This window comes from Heteronotia binoei, chromosome 13, assembly GCF_032191835.1.
Source record: "Heteronotia binoei isolate CCM8104 ecotype False Entrance Well chromosome 13, APGP_CSIRO_Hbin_v1, whole genome shotgun sequence".
NCBI classification, from domain to species: domain Eukaryota; kingdom Metazoa; phylum Chordata; class Lepidosauria; order Squamata; family Gekkonidae; genus Heteronotia; species Heteronotia binoei.
In genome coordinates this window covers 23,171,158-23,190,395 of record NC_083235.1, presented here as the reverse complement: position 1 = coordinate 23,190,395, position 19,238 = coordinate 23,171,158, and the positions used below count along the sequence as shown (strand labels likewise).

General features: G+C 48.1%; 1 protein-coding gene across 1 annotated transcript in view; it reads right to left on the bottom strand.

Annotated features, from left to right (window-relative positions):
* The window catches only part of ITGA5 (integrin subunit alpha 5), a 114,545-nt gene extending 99,202 nt beyond the window's left edge, over positions 1-15,343 (bottom strand). The window contains exon 1 of the mRNA XM_060252503.1: positions 15,183-15,343. Within this exon, the coding sequence (XP_060108486.1) occupies positions 15,183-15,328 (146 nt within the window). The 5' untranslated portion in view covers positions 15,329-15,343. The remainder of the gene's footprint in view (positions 1-15,182) is intronic.
* Between the last annotated feature and the right edge of the window lie 3,895 nt (positions 15,344-19,238).

Here is a 19,238-nt window from a genome sequence, read left to right as displayed (position 1 = left end):
TCATGGAGAGGTCCTCTTTTTGACCTCCTGAGTAGGTGGGCTCTCTGTCACAGCTGCAGAGACAGGCCATAGTTCAGACATTACACAAAACCCTGGTTTATTTTTAACCACAATTAGTTTGTGAAACCAAGATTCAGTTCACAGGCAGTCACTCAAATCCTGGTTTCATTTCCTCCTGTCTGTTTTCAGGGAGCAAACCAAGAAGCATGCATTCGTGCCTCGCACAAAATGATGTGGTTAGTAAACCAACTTAATCTAGCTTGACAGACCCTAATGAGGAGTGGCCCAATTTGGACAACCACCTTAACAGCACTTATCTTAATGAAACTGTGTTTTTGTGCAATGGTCGAATTGAGCTGCCACTTCTGTCTACACTCAGCAGTTTTTCAGTCAGAGCAGAGAGGTGTGGATTTAAGAACTCAAAAGTGGCAGCATTAGCAGCATAAGGACTCTGGGTCCCTTGGACAGAACTTACTCAGTACATTACTTCACTGTGTCTGACAACACCACTTTTTAATTTTCCCTCATGCCCTTTTCAGCGTTTAGGGTGGCAGTTTAAAAAGGGAAATCCTTTGCAGAACTACCTTTTCTTAGATAACAAATCACAAGGCACTGTACCTCTTTCAACATTTCGACAAGCCGTCCATAGCAGAATATAATTTGAAAAATAAAACCCAGTCAGCATGATATGTGTGGGATTTGCAACACACTCGTGCTGATCAACTAACAATCCCATCCTCCCCAGACCTGACTGCCAACCTACCCTCAGCAAAACCACAGAGAGCGCAAAGCCGTCTCTGGCCCAATGCCGTCTGGGGGTGGACCAGCTGAGGAGAGAAGGAGGGGCACACCCCTGGCAGATGAGCAAAGAGGAAAGTTGGCTGAAGCCTAAACCAGGAGCAGACGCCGTCGCTGAATGCCATCAAAGCTGTCCCTGTGTTTCAGTCTTCTCCCTCAGAATCAAAAGCGAAAGAGTTTGCCATATCTCATTAGCCAGACTCTCTGTGGTGGGGCTGGTGCCACATTATCTGACTCAATTCCAAAGTAGCTGCCACTCTCTCATCTTCCTTCAAATCCCTACCCCAAAACCACTACATCAGGAATCAACTTTCCTGCACCCCTGGTCCTACCTGACTTCTCTGTCCCTCAGCTTCACTTCTCATTGGGTACTGGGGGGTGTCAACATTGAGAGGGCTCCTAGCATCCCAGCCCCACTAGTGGACCTCCTGATGGCATCTGGTTTTTTGACCACTGTGTGACAGAGTGCGGACTGGATGGGCCATTGGCCTGATTCAACATGGCTTCTCTTATGTTCCCATGTTAGTACATGTTTTTCACTGATTTAGTCCATGTTTCTCCTACCACTGATCCAAGGAATTCAGCGTAGGATCCATGGTTCTCCCCCTCCTGCATTTTATTTTTACGTGAGGTAAATTTGAGTTCAGTAACACCTCAGAAACCAAGATTTCCAAGATATAAGCTGAGATTTGAAATATCCTTCTTCAGACACAGCATTTGACTCTCGTAAAGTTATACTCCTGACAATTTTGTTGGTCTCTAACTTGCTACTGCAACCAAATCTAGCTCTTCTTCTTCTGTATATGGATGGTCTAATGACTGTAATAAATATGACTGACTGACTAGCTCTTCTATTGCCAACCAACATGGCTACTCTCCTAAAACTATGAGGTAAGCTAGGCCGACTGTAACTGATCCAAGGCTGACCAGACCTCCCAGATCCTACTGGGACACTATAAGCACAAATAACTCTGCTGCTACTAAGGGCCTGTGAGCACTTCTAGAATTCTGAGAATAGGTAGAGAGCACCACCACAAAATGGCTGCCTTGGGTGAGGGAGCAGTCACAAAACATTGGGCCTGTCCAAGCTAAGCAGCCTCCTATGATGGAAGCAGTTATTTCCAGATGGTTACTGTAGGCAGGAAAAATGTTATGTTTGAGGCTCTTCTGAAGCACTTTCTGCTCCAGTGAAGTGAATGAAAGCCAGGATTGGCTCTTTGACTTGAGAAGAAGAAGAAGAGGCTGGATTAATACCCCGCCCTTCACTCAGAGTCTCAGAGCAGTTTACCATCTCCTTTCCCTTGCCCTCCCCACAACAGACACCCTGTGAGGTAGGTGGGGCTGAGAGAGCTCTGAGAGAACTCTTAAAGAACTAGGTGGGCAGCCGTGTTGGTCTGAAGCAGTTGAACAAAGCAGGAGTCAAGTTGCACCTTTAAGATCAACCAAGTTTTATTTAGAATGTAAACTTTTGTGTGCTCTCTAAGCACACTTCACCAGATGAGACAGATATTCACAATATCTAACCCCCTCGTCTGATTTACGTTCTAAATAAAACTTGGTTGATCTTAAAGGCGCAACTTGACTCCTGCTTTCTTAAAGAACTGTGACTGGCCAAGGTCACCCAGTTGGCTGCATATGAAGAGTGGAAAATCAAAGCCAATTTTCCCAGATTAGAGTCTGCACACTTAACCACTACACTAAATTCTGAGGAAGGTGCCAGGAAACAAGCTACTGAGTGCCATGGAGCCCAGATATGCCACAGTGGAGGATCATTGGGTTCAAACTTCCATTCCAATGGGTAGCCTTGCGCCAGCTATTCTCTCTCTGCCTGAACTACTTTAGAGGGTTGTTGTGAAGATCAAAAGGGCAGGAGAAGAACCACGTTTGCAGCCCTGAGTTTCTCAAAGGAAGGGTGGGATAAAAATGACACTTGGTTACTCTAAGCTGAACGCCTGAACTACCTCCAGGCAGGTTGCCCTTTGTTTGGTGTGATGGGCCAGTTTTGGCTGAGCTGTTTGACCTGTGTATGGCTCATTCCTGAAATGCAAATGACTGCCTCTAAACACAGTTTCTTTCTTCTTTCTTCTTCCTTCATCTTCTCCTCTGTATAATGGGCTAATTAGTCACAGCCTAATGGATGGGAGAGAGCTCATGGGTCATATAATTTTGGATCACATGCACAGAACAACCCACTTCTTCTCCCCACCCACCCTGAAACATAATCACCACCAGCATCTCAGAACTAGCAATTACAGGAATACAACTGGGCTTGGGAACGCAAACACTTCTCTTGTACCAGACAGGGCAAAGGGCGAATCAGAGACGTCGGGACTCGGGAGCCTTTTCTGTTGTGAAATCACAGACAGCTAAGAATGGGAACAATACTGTTCCTAAATCCCCCCAATTTCTCCACCGTCCATATCTCCAATCAATCCCGCTGCAGCTTAATCCAGTGATTCTCAAAATGGGGGTCATGAACCACAAGTGGATCAGGACATTCTCGAAGATGGGTGGCAAGATTTGAACTCCTGAGTTAGGAGAGGAGACCGTGGCTCCATGAAGGGGTGTGGCTCAGTGGCAGAGCTCTTGCACTGTATGCTGAAAGTCCTCGGTTCAATCCCCAGCATCTCCAGTTAAAGGTCAAGACAGATACTAGAGAATGTGAAAGATCCTACTTTACCTAAGACCTGGGAGAAATGCTGCCGGTCAGAATAGGAAATAACTGACCTTACTAGACAAAGGATCTGATTCAATAGGGCTTTTTTTGTAGCAGGAACTCCTTTCCATATTAGGTCACACACTCCTGATGTAGCCAGTCTTCCTGGAGGACCTTACAGGGCCTACTGTAAGATCCAGGAGGATTGGCTGCATCAGGGGTGTGTGGCCTAATATGGAAAGGAGTTCCTGCTATTAAAAAAAAGCCCTGAATAAGGGAACTTTATGTGGCTCCCCTTTCCTCCCATTAATGAGAAAGATGTAAAAAACCCCTAAAAATGTAGTCCCCTGTGCAAGCACCAGTCGTTTCCGACTCTGGGGTGACGTTGTTTCACAATGTTTTCACGGCAGACTTTTTATGGGGTGGTGTGCCATTGCCTTCCTCAGTCATCTACACTTCCCCCCCCAGCAAGCTGGGTATTCATTTTACCGACCTCGGAAGGATGGAAGGCTGAGTCAACCTGGAGCCGGCTTCCACTGGGATTGAACTCAGGTCGTGAGCACAGCTTAGGACTGCAGTACTGCAGCTTTACCACTCTGCGCCATGGGGCTCTTGGGGAAAGATGACACAGCAAAGATTCTTCCTTCTTCTCATCCATACCTTACACACCTCCTCCCCACCAATCTGTGATGCTGGTAGGCTGCAGCATTGCAGTGAGGGGTTTCCCCAAAGTTTAGGAGTGGGCCCACTCCAAAACACATGAGAACCAGTGGCTTAATTTAATGCTAGTGTTACATTCAGAATCTCCTGCTGAAGAACACAATGGCAGAATCAGCACATGTTGAGTTCGACATCCCATTTTCACCCAGAAAACCACCATCAGAAAGCAATGTTCCCCCTTCTCAGTTGTCAACACTTGTTATGACAGAAAAATTCACCAACAGCAAGCCTTCCTCAGTTGTCGACCGCTAGAAGCTGGTATCCAGAGCGACTATCCACACCTATTCCCTGACCTCATCAGATCTCAGAAGCTAAGTAGGGTTGGCCCTGGCTAGTACTTGGATCATGGGACAACACCAAGAAATTCCGGGTCACTCTGCAGAGGCAGGCAATGGCAAACCCAGGGCTTTTTTTTGGTAGCAGGAACTCCTTTGCATATTAAGCCACACACCCCTGATGTAGCCAGTTCTCCTGGAGCTTACAGTAGGCCCTGTACTAAGAGCCTTGTAAGCTCTTGGAAGACTGGTTACATCAGGGGAGTGTGGCCTAATATGCAAAGGAGTTCCTGCTACAAAAAAAAAGCCCTGAGCAAACTACTTCTGACCGTCTCTTGCCTTGAAAACCCTACAGGGTCTCCATAAGTCAACCACAATTTGCCAGCAACCCCTCCCCACAAAAAAACCTTTCATACAGTACTATGCTGACAGCTTCGAAAATGATTGAGGGCTCCTTGTTCAAGTAAACGTAGCCACATCAAATTGATACCAGACTTGCCAGCATGCCCTCCACTATCCGGGAGATGCGTACGGCCTCGTAGCACTCTTATTATATCAGAAATCAGTGCCGGAGCATTCCTCCGAAATGCGAATTTCAGGGTTACCTTCTTTCTCTGTTACATGCCACAATCAATCGATTCCACAAGACCGTGTTCCCGCTCTAAAGAATTTTCAGAAGCTGTTAGCAAATTGGACGCAACACTTCCCTTGTAGCTTCAATGTCAGAAATGTTAACAGAACACTCAGTCTCCCTGCAGATCTGGTTGTACTTATTGTCGAATAGCTGCCAGATTCAGCAACCCTGAATATCTGGATAGGCAGGGAAAGGGATGGACGGGAAACAATAAACTTGGAAACCTTGCATCCATGCATGTAAATTTACAGTATACGCTGGCTAGCGTCAAGGCGCACATATGTTCCCCTCCCAGAGGTTTAACTTCTGCAGACTCAGCGGTCTCACAAAATTGGGTACACGTGTATGCACACGAAACATACATTTTTAAAGGCATCCCCAATATCTCCCTAAAAGGCAAAAACACGGCAACGTTTTGCTAGGGACAGGAACCATAAAATAGGGACTTGGTCCCTGATAAATAGGCAGACTCCAAATGGAAGCACCCAGGCCCAGCCAGGAAATGCACACTGCACAAAACCCACCCCCCTTGCTCCAACCAGCCCTTCCTGCAATAAAAAGTCAACGCTGTCACTTTCCATCCTGGAATCTCGGCAACGAATTCTGTCTCGGCAACACAAAAAAGGTCAAACTGGAAAGAGCTTTAAAAGGTTGGACTGGTGGAGGGGAAGGGCTGTGGCTCAACAGATGTACTTTGCTTTGCTCACGTTTCATTGTTTGCATCTGCAGTTAAAAGAATCTCAGGTAACAGGTCAGAGAAGATCTCTCTTTGCAACCCCAGAAAGCTGCAGCTTATCAAAGTAAGCAATATTCAGTCATTTTTAAGAACATAAGAACACACAAGAACAGCCCTGCTGGATCAGCCCAGTAGTCCATCTAGTCCAGCATCCCACCACAGTGTCCAACCAATTCCTCTGGAGGGCGAACAACAGGTTACAGAAGCCGAGGCCTTGCCCTGATGTTGCCTCTAGGCTCTGGGATTCAGAGGATTAGTGCCTCTGAACGTGGAGGTTCTCTTTTGTCACCATGGCCAGTAGCCTCTAACAGACCTATCTCCTCAGGGCTTTTTTGTAGCAGGAACTCCTTTGCATATTAGGCCACACCCCTTTTATGTAGTCAATCCGCCAAGAGCTCACAGGGCTCTTAGTACAGGGCCTACTGTAAACTCTTGGAGGATTGGCTATATCAGGGGTGCGTGGCCTAATATGCAAAGGAGTTTCTGCTACAAAAAAAGCCCTACCTATCCTCCATGAAACTCTCTAACCCCCTTTTAAAGCTGTCTGTGCCTGAGGCCATCACTACAGCCTCTGGCAGAGAATTCCACGTTTTAATCACTCTGTGTAAAGAAGTATTTCCTTTTGTCTGTCCTGAATCTACCACCCATCAGGTTCATTGGATGCCCTCGAGTTCTAGTGTCTGAGAGAGGGACAACTGTTCTCTTTGACAACTTTTTCCACCCTGTGCATAACTTTATAAACATCTATCAAGGCCCCCCAAGTCACTGTCTTTTCTAAACCAAAAAATCCCAGATCCATCTGGATCATTTGTCTAACTCGGTACAGGGCAGATTCATTCATCTACGTTCACTTACCCCTTCTGGTGAGAACTGTTCATAGCCTGATCACACTTAAGTGTTTTTTTTAACAAGTGGTTGGTGGTTTTAAGCCATCTTATAAGTAGGTTTCTGGAGAGGCAGCATACAAATCATGTTCTAAATAAATAAACTTGCCACCAGAATTTTAAACCAAAGTCACTTCGGCTTAGTTTCTATTACTTATTTACTCAAAACGGGGGTAGGGGTGGTAAAGATAGTCCCCTGTGCAAGCACCAGTCGCTTCCGACTCTGGGGTGATGTCGCATTACGATGTTTTCACGGCAGACTTTTTATGGGATGGCTTGCCATTGCCTTCCCAGTCATCTACACTTTCCCCCCAGCAAGCTGGGTACTCATTTTACCCACCTCAGAAGGACGGAAGGCTGAGTCGACCTTGAGCTGGTTACCTGAACCCAGCTTCTGCAGGGATTGAACGCAAGTCGTGAGCAGAGAGCTTGGACTGCAGTACTGCAGCTTTACTACTCTGCATCACAGGTCTGCTTAAAACAAAGGCAACCCCAAATGTAAGATGACCCCCTTAAAAATGTTGCACTTGTGCACACAGAGAAAAAAATAATTGGACATGATTATTGGACATAATTGACACTTGTATGCAAATCAGAGGATGGTGGAAGACAAGAGGGCCTGGTGTGGCTTGGTCCATGGGGTCACAAAGAGCTGGACTCACCTGTGCAACTGAACAATGCAGATTTAAGATGATCCCCTGTAGTTGTTCTCACGGCATAGGTGGGAAAACAACCCAGTTTTGCATTTAAATACTGTATTAAATTCTCACACACCCTACAGAATGACTGTCAGTAGGTTTGCCCCTATTGTCGCCGGCTCTGGGTCAAGAAATTCCTGGAGATTTGGAGAAGTGGAGCCTGGAGAGGGCAGGGTTGGGAGGGGATGATGCCATAGCATCTGCAGGGTACAATGTCATAGAGTCCACCCTTCAAAGCAGCCATTCTCTCTAGGGGAGCTGATCTCTGCCGGAGATCAGTTGTAAAAGAGGGAGATCTCCAGGCCCCACCTGGAGGCTGGCAACCCTACCTGAAGACCAATTGTAATTCCAGGGAATCTCCAACCACCAATTGGAGCCTGCCAATCCTAGCTGCACCAAAGTTTTTAAAAAGAAACACAGTTAAATATGAGCTTTCTAATGTGAAAATTTCCCCCCTCCGAACATTCCTATTTAGTGAATTGTAAAAAATGTGTTATCCCTTTTTTGCAAGGCAGGTTCTATGGATTAGTAATAGCAGCACTGGATGGACACCACACAGCAAAGGGACTGAGGTTACCTCATAACTCATGACCTCTCTGTATTTCAGGAAACCAAACCATGTGGTTCAGGGCAAGCCAATGAGATACCACACAACAGCCACTTGGAATGACATTCCCTAATTAACACATGACATCAACATGTCACTGAAAGAGCATGATCACACGCAGCATGCGCACACAAATAAATATTTTGCCACAGAAACCCAACAGTCTGAAAAGTAAGGCAATTGGGTGTGTGGGGAAAATTGAAAATAAAATGAAAAACAGACCACAGTTTGGGCTCTGCTCTTAACTGTGAGCATCATAATGGACAGGGATCGATCCATTTCTGTACAGCTACTGCCTTAACGTTAAGTATAGCTTTAACATCTAACTATAATAGAGGGAGAATTTCCCTATGGCCAGATCCTTTCCCTCAGACCCCGACACTGGAACAGAACTTTAAGAGGAATACACGTTGAGAACTTGAGCCGCTCTTGATGGAGACTGGGGCACAGCCATTCTCCAATGTTTGATCACCATTCCCTAAATAAATCTGTGCAAAAAATGTGACCCAGACGTACAGCCCTGGCGCAACCACACAAGATGGCATGGATTTTCTAACTCTTAGACCAAAATCTTCTGCCAAGAATGTTCAGTTCTTGGGCGCTGACATCAAAATTCTTAGAGATTAAGCGAACTGAATAGACAGATTTGTCCTACCCTATCCCTTTCCTCATTCTATATCTTTAGTATATTGCTTATGGGTCTGTTCCAGTGTCCTGTGAAACCAGATGTACACTGGGAGTTCCGCGCTGAAACATAATAATCAGTGGCACTGAGGCTAAGTTTTTAGCTGCCATCTTTAGCTAGGGAAATACCTGGAGATTTTGGAGGGTGGAGCCTGAGGGCAGGGTTTGGCAAAGGGGGTCTTCAATGGAGTATAATGTCACAGAATCCACCTTCTAAAGTGTCTTTTTTTCAGGCGAACTGATCTGTCACCTGGAAATAAGTTGTAATCCCAGATCTCCAGACACCACTTGGAGGTTGGCAACCCTACTCAATTCAGCTTAAGCCTTTCCCTGCCATTCTAGTTTCCTGATCTGAAATGGCATCTGGGAGCCACAGTTTACCTCATTGTGGAAATCTGTGTGTAATGATAGGCCACACATAAGTTTCCCCTTTGGGGCCATTTCAGATTGGGAAAACAGTGCGAGAGCAAAAGCGTCTTCCCACATATCACGGTCCCAATCCAGACAGGGTCCCCATGCACCTAAGAATTAAGTTTCAAAAACTGTGGCGTGCTCTAGTCAAATTCTAACTATTACACCATTGCGGCTCTCACTCTCCAAGGCCTCCCTGGACACTGATTTGCCCACATCGAGGCCACTTATAGCCACCAGAGAGCCAGGGAAAGAAGGTAAAAGCCACAGCTCCACCTCTAGGTCATGGCTGCAGGAAAGAGAAAGCAGAAAAATCCTGAGGGAACAGTTGCCAAGAATAGAAAGAGGAAGAAGGAGGGGAAGTGAAAGAAGAAGACTGCAGATTTATACCCCGCCCTTCTCTCTGAATCAGAGACTCAGAGCGGCTTATAATCTCCTATATCTTCTCCCCCCACAACAGACACCCTGTGAGGTGGGTGGGGCTGAGAGCGCTCTCACAGCAGCTGCCCTTTCAAGGACAACTCCTGTGATAGCTATAGCTAACCCAAGGCTGCTCCAGCAGCTGCAAGTGGAGGAGTGGGGAATCAAACCTGGTTCTCCCAGAGTCCACACACTTAACCACTACACCAAACGGGGTCTCTGAAACTGAAAGGGTAGGCAAAGCCAGATTTTAGGGAAATGAAGCAGGCAATCACTCACTCTTCTATAGCGCATCCCCAGCAGTTTCACAAACATTTTGCTATTTTATCAACACTGACACCAAACACCAGATACAGCAACAGTTCAGAAAGAGACAAACAAAACCTACATCCCATTCCCAATCACTCTCTATTCCTTGACAGAACACATGATTGGTCCATTATGGTTGGTATTGTCTATTCTGACTGGCAGTGGCTCTGTAAATTAGATATTTCACATTACCTACTACCTGATTCTTTTAACTGGAGATGCTGAGGACTGAAAGTGGGACTTCCTGCATGCATCACGGGTGTCCTACCGGCAAGTTTGCTTTCTACCATCTGTCCCTTGGCCTATCAAGACCAGAACTGTCTAGCGGCTTTCCAGGGTCTAAAGGTTAAGATTTTTCACATCCCGAACTACCTAATCCTTTTAATTGGAGATGCTGGGAATTGAACTTGAGACCTTCTGGATTCAACACAGATACTCTGCCACTAAAGCATGGTGCTTCAGTGAAGTCACCTGGTACCACTGAAGTTACTTGGTAGTATTTTCTAGATAGGAAGGGAAGATTATCCTTTACTATCCTTTACTGTATAGGACAAGCACCCAATAGAAGGTACAAAGCACAAAGAGCTACTGAACTGCCACAATTTCCCACTTTCAGAGCTGCCACAAACATGGCCAGGTTCCTACAGAGGATGCATTTGTGTGAGGGAAACAGCATGTGACCCACGTGTAGGATATAAGGGTCACATATAGATGTCTTTTGCTGTGGTTTCCCCATTTAAGCACATGACCAAAGATATACATGCGCAGACATCACAGAGAACGACCTCTGGGCCAGGGATGTGTGAATTCTACATGCGAGTGTTTTCCTCCCAACAGGAACTATGCAATAATTGAACCATCCCTTGTACACTTTGAAGAATGCTAAGAAATCTTTGTCTGCAATTCCATCACACAATTGTTCTGTGGCGATCCCTGAAACAATGCTAGGAGGTGGGGCGAAGGCCTCGAGTATCACACCGTTCTATTTTCAGCCAACCTTTCTAGAAAGCCATTGAGATAAATTTTGCCACGTGCTCCAGCCAATCCTATCTGCGGCATGAAAGGCCAGGCCTCTTGGGCTCTCTCTCTCTCGGTTTTGGGAAGGGGTCCTAGCAGTTCGCTGTAGGAGCTGGCGAAGAGTCAGGGCAACCTGCCAGCAACATAAGTTCTTTGGGAGCTGTTCATCTTGTAAGGGAACTGCATCCAGGTGCTGGCTCTGACTTGGCTTCTCATATCTCAGAGTGGGATCACAATCCGAGGGGAAATTCTCCCATGAGCATCGCTGAAATGCATGGGAGTGGCACCAAAGAAGGATCCACCCATTTAAATGCTATCAGAGAGAGAGAGAGAAAGAGAAAGAGAGAGAGAGAGAAAGAGAGAAAGAGGGAAAGAGAGAGAGAGAAAGAGGGAAAGAGAGAGAGAGAGAGAAAGAGAGAGAGAAAGAGAGAAAGAAAGAAAGAAAGAAAGAAAGAAAGAAAGAAAGAAAGAGAGAGAGAGAGAGAGAGAGAGAGAGAAAGAAGAAAGAAAGAAAGAAAGAAAGAAAGAAAGAAAGAAAGAAAGAAAGAAAGAAAGAAAGAAAGAAAGAAAGAAAGAAAGAAAGAAAGAAAGAAAGAAAGAAAGAAAGAAAGAAAGAAAGCTCTTCCTGCACTGCATGTGTATCTCTGGCAGCAGGTTTGCTTGGGCTTCGGACAGCATGAATGTGGCTTTAATGAGGGGGCGGGAAACAGTGGAGACTCACTGGGATTGGTGGTGGGAAGTGCCATCAAGTTGCAGCCAACTTGTGGCAGTGCTGTAGGATTTGGAAGGCAAGAGACGTTTAGAGGTGGGTTGCCTGACCTGTAACGACCCTGGACTTCCTTGGCCATCTCCCATCCAAATGCTAACCAGGGTGAACCCTAATCCTGAGATTTGATATGACTGGGCTGTTCAGATCTGAGCCTCAGTAGAGTTAGGAATAGAGTTTAATTCTCATCCAAAAATACTTCCTCCCACAAAAAAGATTAGTCTTGCCAGAGATGACAAGGCTTGAGAACAAAGTAAGCTTCAAGAAACCTAACAGCGATACAACCAGGGCTTTTTTTGTAGCGGGAACTCCTTTGCATATTAGGCTGCACCCCCTGATGTAGCCAATCCTCTTGGAGCTTACAGTAGGCCCTGTAAGCTCTTGGAGGATTGGCTACATCAGGGGTGTGTGGCCTAATATGCAAAGGAGTTCCTGCTACAAAAAAAGCCCTGGATACAACATACAAGGTACCCATCACCATCACCCTAGAATTATCATGACAATGCCCAGCAGGACATGGACAGTGACTGGCCAGGAAGAACCAGGGACAGCTGTGCCCAGGAGGGAGGCTCCACCCTTAGTATTTCCAGCACAGATGACACAATGTGTCCAAGGCAAAAGAGACACAGGAAACTGCCTTATGCTGAATCAGACACTTGGTCCATCCAGGTCAGCACTGTCTACTCTGACTAGCAGCGGCTCTCCAGGGTCTCAGGCATAGGTCTTTCACATTACCTACTGCCTGGTCCTGCCTGCCTGGGATTGAACCTGGGACCTTCAGCAAACCAAGCAGATGCTCTACCACTGAGCCACAGTCTCTCCTCGTACGCTCAGCATACGTCCTCCATCAGTATCCCACCTTCCTCCAGTGAGTTTCTAACTTCAAAATCACAATGTGAAGTTGGTTGGACTGAGAGACACACGTGCCTTGAAGCTCTCTAGGAAGTTTCCTAGATGGGGATTTGAACCTGGATTCTCCACCAATTCCCACCCCACCCGCAAAAGACTCCTCCCCAAAACATGCTGTCTGCCAATGACTAATTACGAGGAAACATAACGAAGCCTGGTGCACATCAGCGGCTGCTTAACTTGCTCCAGCCCTTCTTTTGTTCACACCATCGGGAGACATTTAAAAGAAGCACAAAAAGGGTGGGGCTTTTCCTAACAACATTCCTCCAGCCCATGTTTGTGAGCGGGTGGTAACTCTCAGAGCAGTGGTGAACTCGGGCACAGGAGATACTCCCCACTCATAATAGAATGCAAAGTTGTGCACGCAGATCCTAAGAGATTTCTAACAAGAACTTGTGCATGCTTATTTGGAAAGAAAGGCCAGCAAATTAAAGGGAGGCTTGAAATCAGGGCCGGATCTAGCAGGGGCAGAGGAGGGTGCTTGCCCTAGGTGCCGAGGGGGGGGCGGGGTGGTGGTGGTGCCAAATTGAGTATAGAGTCCATTGTATTCTATGGGACCATAAGATGGGATGGCCCATAAGGGGGCACTATTTTTTAATTTTGCCCTCCCCTCAAAAACATGTAGATCCGGTCTTGCTTGGAAGTCACACAGTATAAGCTCTTCTGGAGATGCACACTAGCAGTAGCACCACTAACTGTGGCTCTGCCGGAGTGACAGAGTGGGGTCAGGAAGTATTGGTGACTCTCTTTGAATACCCAGCCTCTTTGACCCACATGTCTCAGTTCAGAAATGGAGGGGGGGGGTCAATACACACACACTGCACACAGAGTGTTTCCAGCGATGCTTTCCCTGACCAGTTTCCCTTGACTTGTGCAAAGCTCTGTGTATGCACACTGATGTGTGCACAAGCTGTTAACCCATGCTCAATCAATGCCTTTTCTATGTTTGGGTGTAGAAAAAGGGGGAGACAACCACTATCTCGAGCCGTTTAAGGGGACAGCCATGTGAGTCTTCAAGGGCAGAACGAAATTTGAGTGCAGTAGCCCTTTGAAGACTAACAAATATTTCCAGAGTATTTGTGAGTCAAAGTTCATTTTGTCAAAGTCATGAAAGCTGTCTAGCTCTAGAAAACTGTCGGTCCTTAAGGTGTTATTGGACTCAAACTTTGTTCTACCATCTCATGTGGCACCCTCTCCTACCAGGATAAGGGAAAGATGCTGAACACCCATCCCTCTTATCTTGAGCATCTCAGAGGGCAAAAAAGGATGGTGATGGTCCTCTTCTGCCAGAAACCACTCAGCTAGCCAGAGCCTCCACATACAGAGGCAGTCAACCTCTGAAAACAATACAACAACAGAGGGGAGGCCTTGGCCTCTATGCCACTTTTGGTGGCCCTCCAGAGGAACTGGTTGGCCACTGGGTGAGAGAGGATGCTAGACTAGATGGACCACTGACTGGTCTGCCCCAGCAGGGCTCTTCTCATGAGGGGAAGGTCTCAGCCTCTATGCCCTGTTGGTGGCCCTCCAGAGGAACTGGTTGGCTACTGTGTGAGACAGGATGCTGGACTAGATGGACCATTGGTCTGCTCTAGCGGGACTTTCCTGATGTTCTTGTGGTCTGGAAGAAAAATCTCATTGGGGGGGGGGGATGGTAGTTGGACCCTCTGCTGAACTTGTAGCCCCTTCACCCGTTGCAAACTCATTGGGGGTGACGAAGGGAGATGTGTTCAGATCCCACCCTTGGGGCACCCAATGGGATATCCATTTCACTGTCAGCTTCGCCCCTCCCCAATACAAGTAAATTCTTGAAAGAGGTGGAGGGCTGGTTAACGGCTATGCTCAAACCCCTTTGCCAAGCCCACCTCCTCAATTCGGGGAGGGGGCCTTAACGTTGGATCAGACCCCCCCCCCCCCCACTCTAAGCCACCTCCTCCGTCCCAAGCCTTCCACCTTCCCCGACTTGCCCCCAACAAAAGGGTCTGGCCCGTATCTCGCCCACCCCTGCCAGCTCACCCACGCCCCCCACTCCCCGGCTCGATCCCGGTCTTCAAGTTCTCCCCCGCCCCCAAAAAATCTCTGGAACAAGAGCGGCGGAGCTCAGCTCCGATTACAGGAAATGCTTCGTTCCGAGCCTGTTGGGGGCGAGAGCGAGTCGAGAGGCCCGGGGGTGGGCTGGGGGGAGGAGGGGGCGCACGGAAAATCCCCCCCCCCAAGTCTTGCCTGCTGCCGCGGGGTTGGGCCGTCGCGCGTCCCTGCAGCTGAACAGAGGAGCCGAGGGCGAGCGCACGGGGTGGAGACCCCGAGTAACTGGGAGCGGGGTCGGGGGAAGCGCAACAGGCAGGGGCCGGTGGGTCTGCAACCACTTAGCGGAGTTTGGAAAGAGGGAGCGGGCGGCGGGCCAGCCGCCCGCTGAGGAGGGGGCGTGCTTCGGATGCCGGGGGTGGGCGCAGTTCCTTCCCCCCCAGCCCAATTCAACGCACGCCGAGGTTTGCAAAGTTGCCCGCAGGGCGCTCGATCCAGATGCATCCAGCCACAATGCCTACCCTCTCCCCCCCAAATAAATCGGCGTCCGTGCATTAGCAGGAAGGGGCCGGTGCGGAGATCGCCCCCCCCTCTCCTCTCCAAAGCCCCCGGCTCTCCCGGCGTGCAGCCGCTCACCTCTGAGCCTCCGGGAGGTAGAAATCCACCGAAAAGCCAAACAAGCTGCCGGGAGGGCCGTGCAAAAAGGTCGGCGCCTCGGCGTCCAGGTTGAAGCCCCAAGTGCAAAGCAGGCTGCAAAGCGAGAGAAGGGCCCGACGAAGCATGGCGGGGGGGGGGGGGGGGTGGACGACTGGGGTTTCCCGGGATCGACGGCCCCGGAACCAGCAGCAGCAGCAGCAGCGATCGCAGCCGAGTTGGAGAGAGGGCTCCCTTTGCTCGCCCGCTCCAGCCGTCTTTCTCCCAAGTCGCCCGGAACGTGAGTGCTCCGGCGGCACCCCGCCTCCCTTCCCCTCTTGCCCGGGAATGACTCACAAAAGGAGGAGTCTCTTGCCCTCCCCCTCGACGGGACTGGGGGGGGGGGGGAGAGAGAGAGAGACGGGCGGGCAGGATGGATTTCATTAAACGGCCAGCGCTGGGGATTTTGGAAGGGAGCCAGCCGGGGGGGACGCGGGGGGTGGCGGGGCTCGTTCACGAGAAGTTTGGAGACGTTTGAATGCGCAGGATGATTTTTCGGATTTTTTTTTGGCCACTCCAAAAGTTCCCACTTTTGCAGGCGCGGCGCGCCGTCTCGGGAGTTGGTGAACTTTCTCGGGCCCTTCGGCGGTTTGCAGGGATTGGATGATGTCACGTTGGGGGTTTCCTCGCTTTGGACGGCGATCGAGCCGGCGGCGACGCGGTGAGCGCCCGAATTGGGGGGACGGAGGAGCGGCCGGCGATTGGCTGCCCCGCGTTGCCATGAAAACGAAGTTATGGTCAACCGAGTGAAACAAAAAAAAAATTAATAAACGGAGTCAGGGCGTTGCTCTGTATGCATTCCGCGAGAGCTGCGTTTTAATCGTGCTGCTCTCCGATGGAGTCGCCAGGATTCCCCCTGAATGCCTGCAGGGGAAGTAGGGTTGCCAGCTCCAGTCGGGAAACTCCGGGAGATTTGAGGATGGAGCTTGGGGGACGACAAGTATCCCGGTGGTCTGCAATGCCACACCGTCCACACTCTAAAGCAAGGGTGGCCAAACTTGCTTAATGGAAGAGCCACAGAATAAACGCCAGATGTTTGAGAGTGGCAAGACATGAACATCAGACATTTGAGAGCCACAAGGCACGGAATGAAGGCAGGCAAGCCGGAAAATAGATGGGGAGAGAAAGGTGGAAAGAAATCAACTTTAAATGTGTTTTCCAAACTGCCAGCTGACTTGGCTTGGATAAGTGATTTAAAGAGACAAATGCTTTCTCCAAGCTGGCTGACAGGGTAGTGGGGGCTTCAAGAGCCACGCTATATATGTGAAAGAGCCACGTGTAGCTCCCAAGCCACAGTTTGGCCAGCTCTGCTCTAAAGTATCCATTCTTATCCAGGGGGAATTATAACCATTGACCATCCACGCTCCCTGGTTACCCTTCTGGAGCCTGCCTTTGTAGTTACTGGAAGCAGCCCAGCCCAGTGTTTGTGCTTACTCAGACAAAGCCCAGCAGGATCTCATTTCCATATTAGGCCACACTCCCTGACATCACCATTGTCTCACACAGGGCTTTTGCATAGAAAAAGCCAAGCATGAATTCATTTGCATATTAGGCCACACCCCTGCTGCCAAGCCTGGTGGACCTGCGTTCCTGCTCAAAAAAAGCCCTGCTCAGAAGTAAATCCTATTGAGTTCAGTGGAATTTACTTACAAGTAGGTGTACACAGGATTACAGCCTTGAACTGGAATGCACCATTCCTTCTTATTCTTTTATAACTGATCGGGGCTTACCCCATAACTCACATTTATTTGTATTATTATTCGTCTGCTTGTCTCACTGGAAATCCAGGTGGATTACACAGAATGAGTCCATGCATTTGACAGGCTGGGACAATGAAATAGGATTTCGGTTGTCGAACCAACCAGAAATGTTAACAAATCCAGAAACTGAAGCAAAGCCCAAGCGTTAACATGACACATTAAATGATGGCAAAATTACAGTAAACCCAATTTACAGCAAACTATACGCAGCAGTATGCATCTCAAAGGTCCCTAATAATTTGTCCACAGTCCAAGTAAATTTTGTACTGTGCTCCCCTGCTGCTTGCGTAGATAAGCCTTCTTGAATAATTCAGTTTCAAGGCACTTTGCACATGCTCTGGACACCATTGTTTTGTGTATTCCTCAGCCAAGATCTCTCACTGCAAATCAAGTCCTTGCTCATTTTCTTTTCTATTTTTTAAGCTGATGAGTGGAAACTCCTGCTAGGCTTCCTACTTGTACCTTGCTTCAGGTCACTGAGGGAGCTGAAACTGGTTTGTCCAGAAGGCGCCATGCAGAGTTTGGACTGCAAATATCAGCTTATCCAGGAAGGCTGCTTAGAGCGACTCAAGTTCTGTAGTTCTGAAGAAGGAGCCAAAGTCCCCACTTTAAAGTACAGCACGAGATAAAAGTTTTTGAGTTGGGCAGCCCTATTGGAGTTGCCCTGTGACTTAGCATTTCTTTCCCTTGCTAAACTTCTCTTTTGTTTGCCTTTGTGCATTAAATGTGTTCCCATATACTGCCTGCTAGGCAAACCTATTGTGCATCCTGTTTGCGAAGCTGTGATGATAGAGGCTGCTTGTGAAGTTTCCCATGTGAGTAAAAAAGTGTGGGGGCAAGTCCCTTCTTTGAAAAAAGAGCCAGTGTTGTGTAGGATCTGGGAGACCCAGGTTTGAATCCATACTCATGCCATAGAAGCTTGCTGGGTGACCTTGGGTCAGTCACAACCTCTCAGACTGATCTACTTCACAGGGTTGTTGTGAAGATAAGATGGAAGAGAAGAGAAGCTGCTTTGGGGATCTGTTGGGGAGAAAGGCAGGGTGTAAAAGAATTAAATAAATAAAGAGCTACCTACACAAGAAGCTGACCAAATTCCCAATATATTTCTTTAGATATTTATATTCCACTTTTCTTCCCAACGGGGACCCAAAGCACTGGCACTGGGGACCAGTGTTCCCTCTAAGCTGAGTTAGTGTGAGCTAACGCTCAGATTTTTAGCGTCCAGCTCACAGATTTTTGTCATAGCTCAGGAAAGATGACCCCAAAGTGCAATAATTTATGCAGTAGCTCGCAACTTTAATGTCAGTAGCTCACAAAGTAGAATTTTTGCTCACAAGACTCTGCAGCTTAAAGGGAACATCGCTGGGGACTCATTTTATTCTCCCCGCAACCCTGTGAGGTAGGTTAGACTGAAAGTATGTGACTGGTCTGAGGTCACCCAGCAAGCTTCCATAGTGTTGGAGTGAGCAACTCAGCATGCCTAGACATTGGGTGGTGCTATATCTCTCTAACGTTATATAGGTATTATCTCTCTGAGTGGCATGCCTCTCTTTGTCTTAACCTGGGAGCTGCACTCTGATTCCTCCTCTCTCCCTTTGTCCTCTCCCTTACTAAACATGGCCTTCCATGGAGACACATGTCTCATACTCCCTCACCCATGATGCTAGACAAGCTGGCTTTTTGTGATAGGGACAGTACTCTTTGGATTAGGCTTCACTCTCTCTCCTTTTGAGAGCCCCGTGGCGCAGAGAGTTAAAGCTGCAGTACTGCAGTCCTAAACTCTGCTCATGACCTGAATTCAATCTCCGGGGGAAGCTGGGTTTTCAGGTAGCCGGCTTGAGGTTGACTCAGCCTTCCATCCTTCCGAGGTCAGTCAAATGAGTACCCAGCTTGCTGTGGGGGAAGTGTAGATGACTGGGGAAGGCAATGGCAAACCACCCTGTAAAAAGTCTGCCGAGAAAACGTTGTGAAAGCAACGTCACCCCAGAGTCGGAAATGACTGGTGCTTGCACAGCGGACCTTTCCTTTTTCTTTCCTTTTGACTGCAACCTGAATGTGAACTGGATCTACCTGACTAGATGTAAGTTTGCCCATTTTTGCAATATACTTTTCCTGAGATTTCTTTACTGTATCACGTTTCTATGACTGGACAAAACTCTGCTATATTAACCAAATATCTCAATACACGATGCATGTGGGGATTTGAATCTGGGTTTACCAGATTGTTGTCTGACACTCC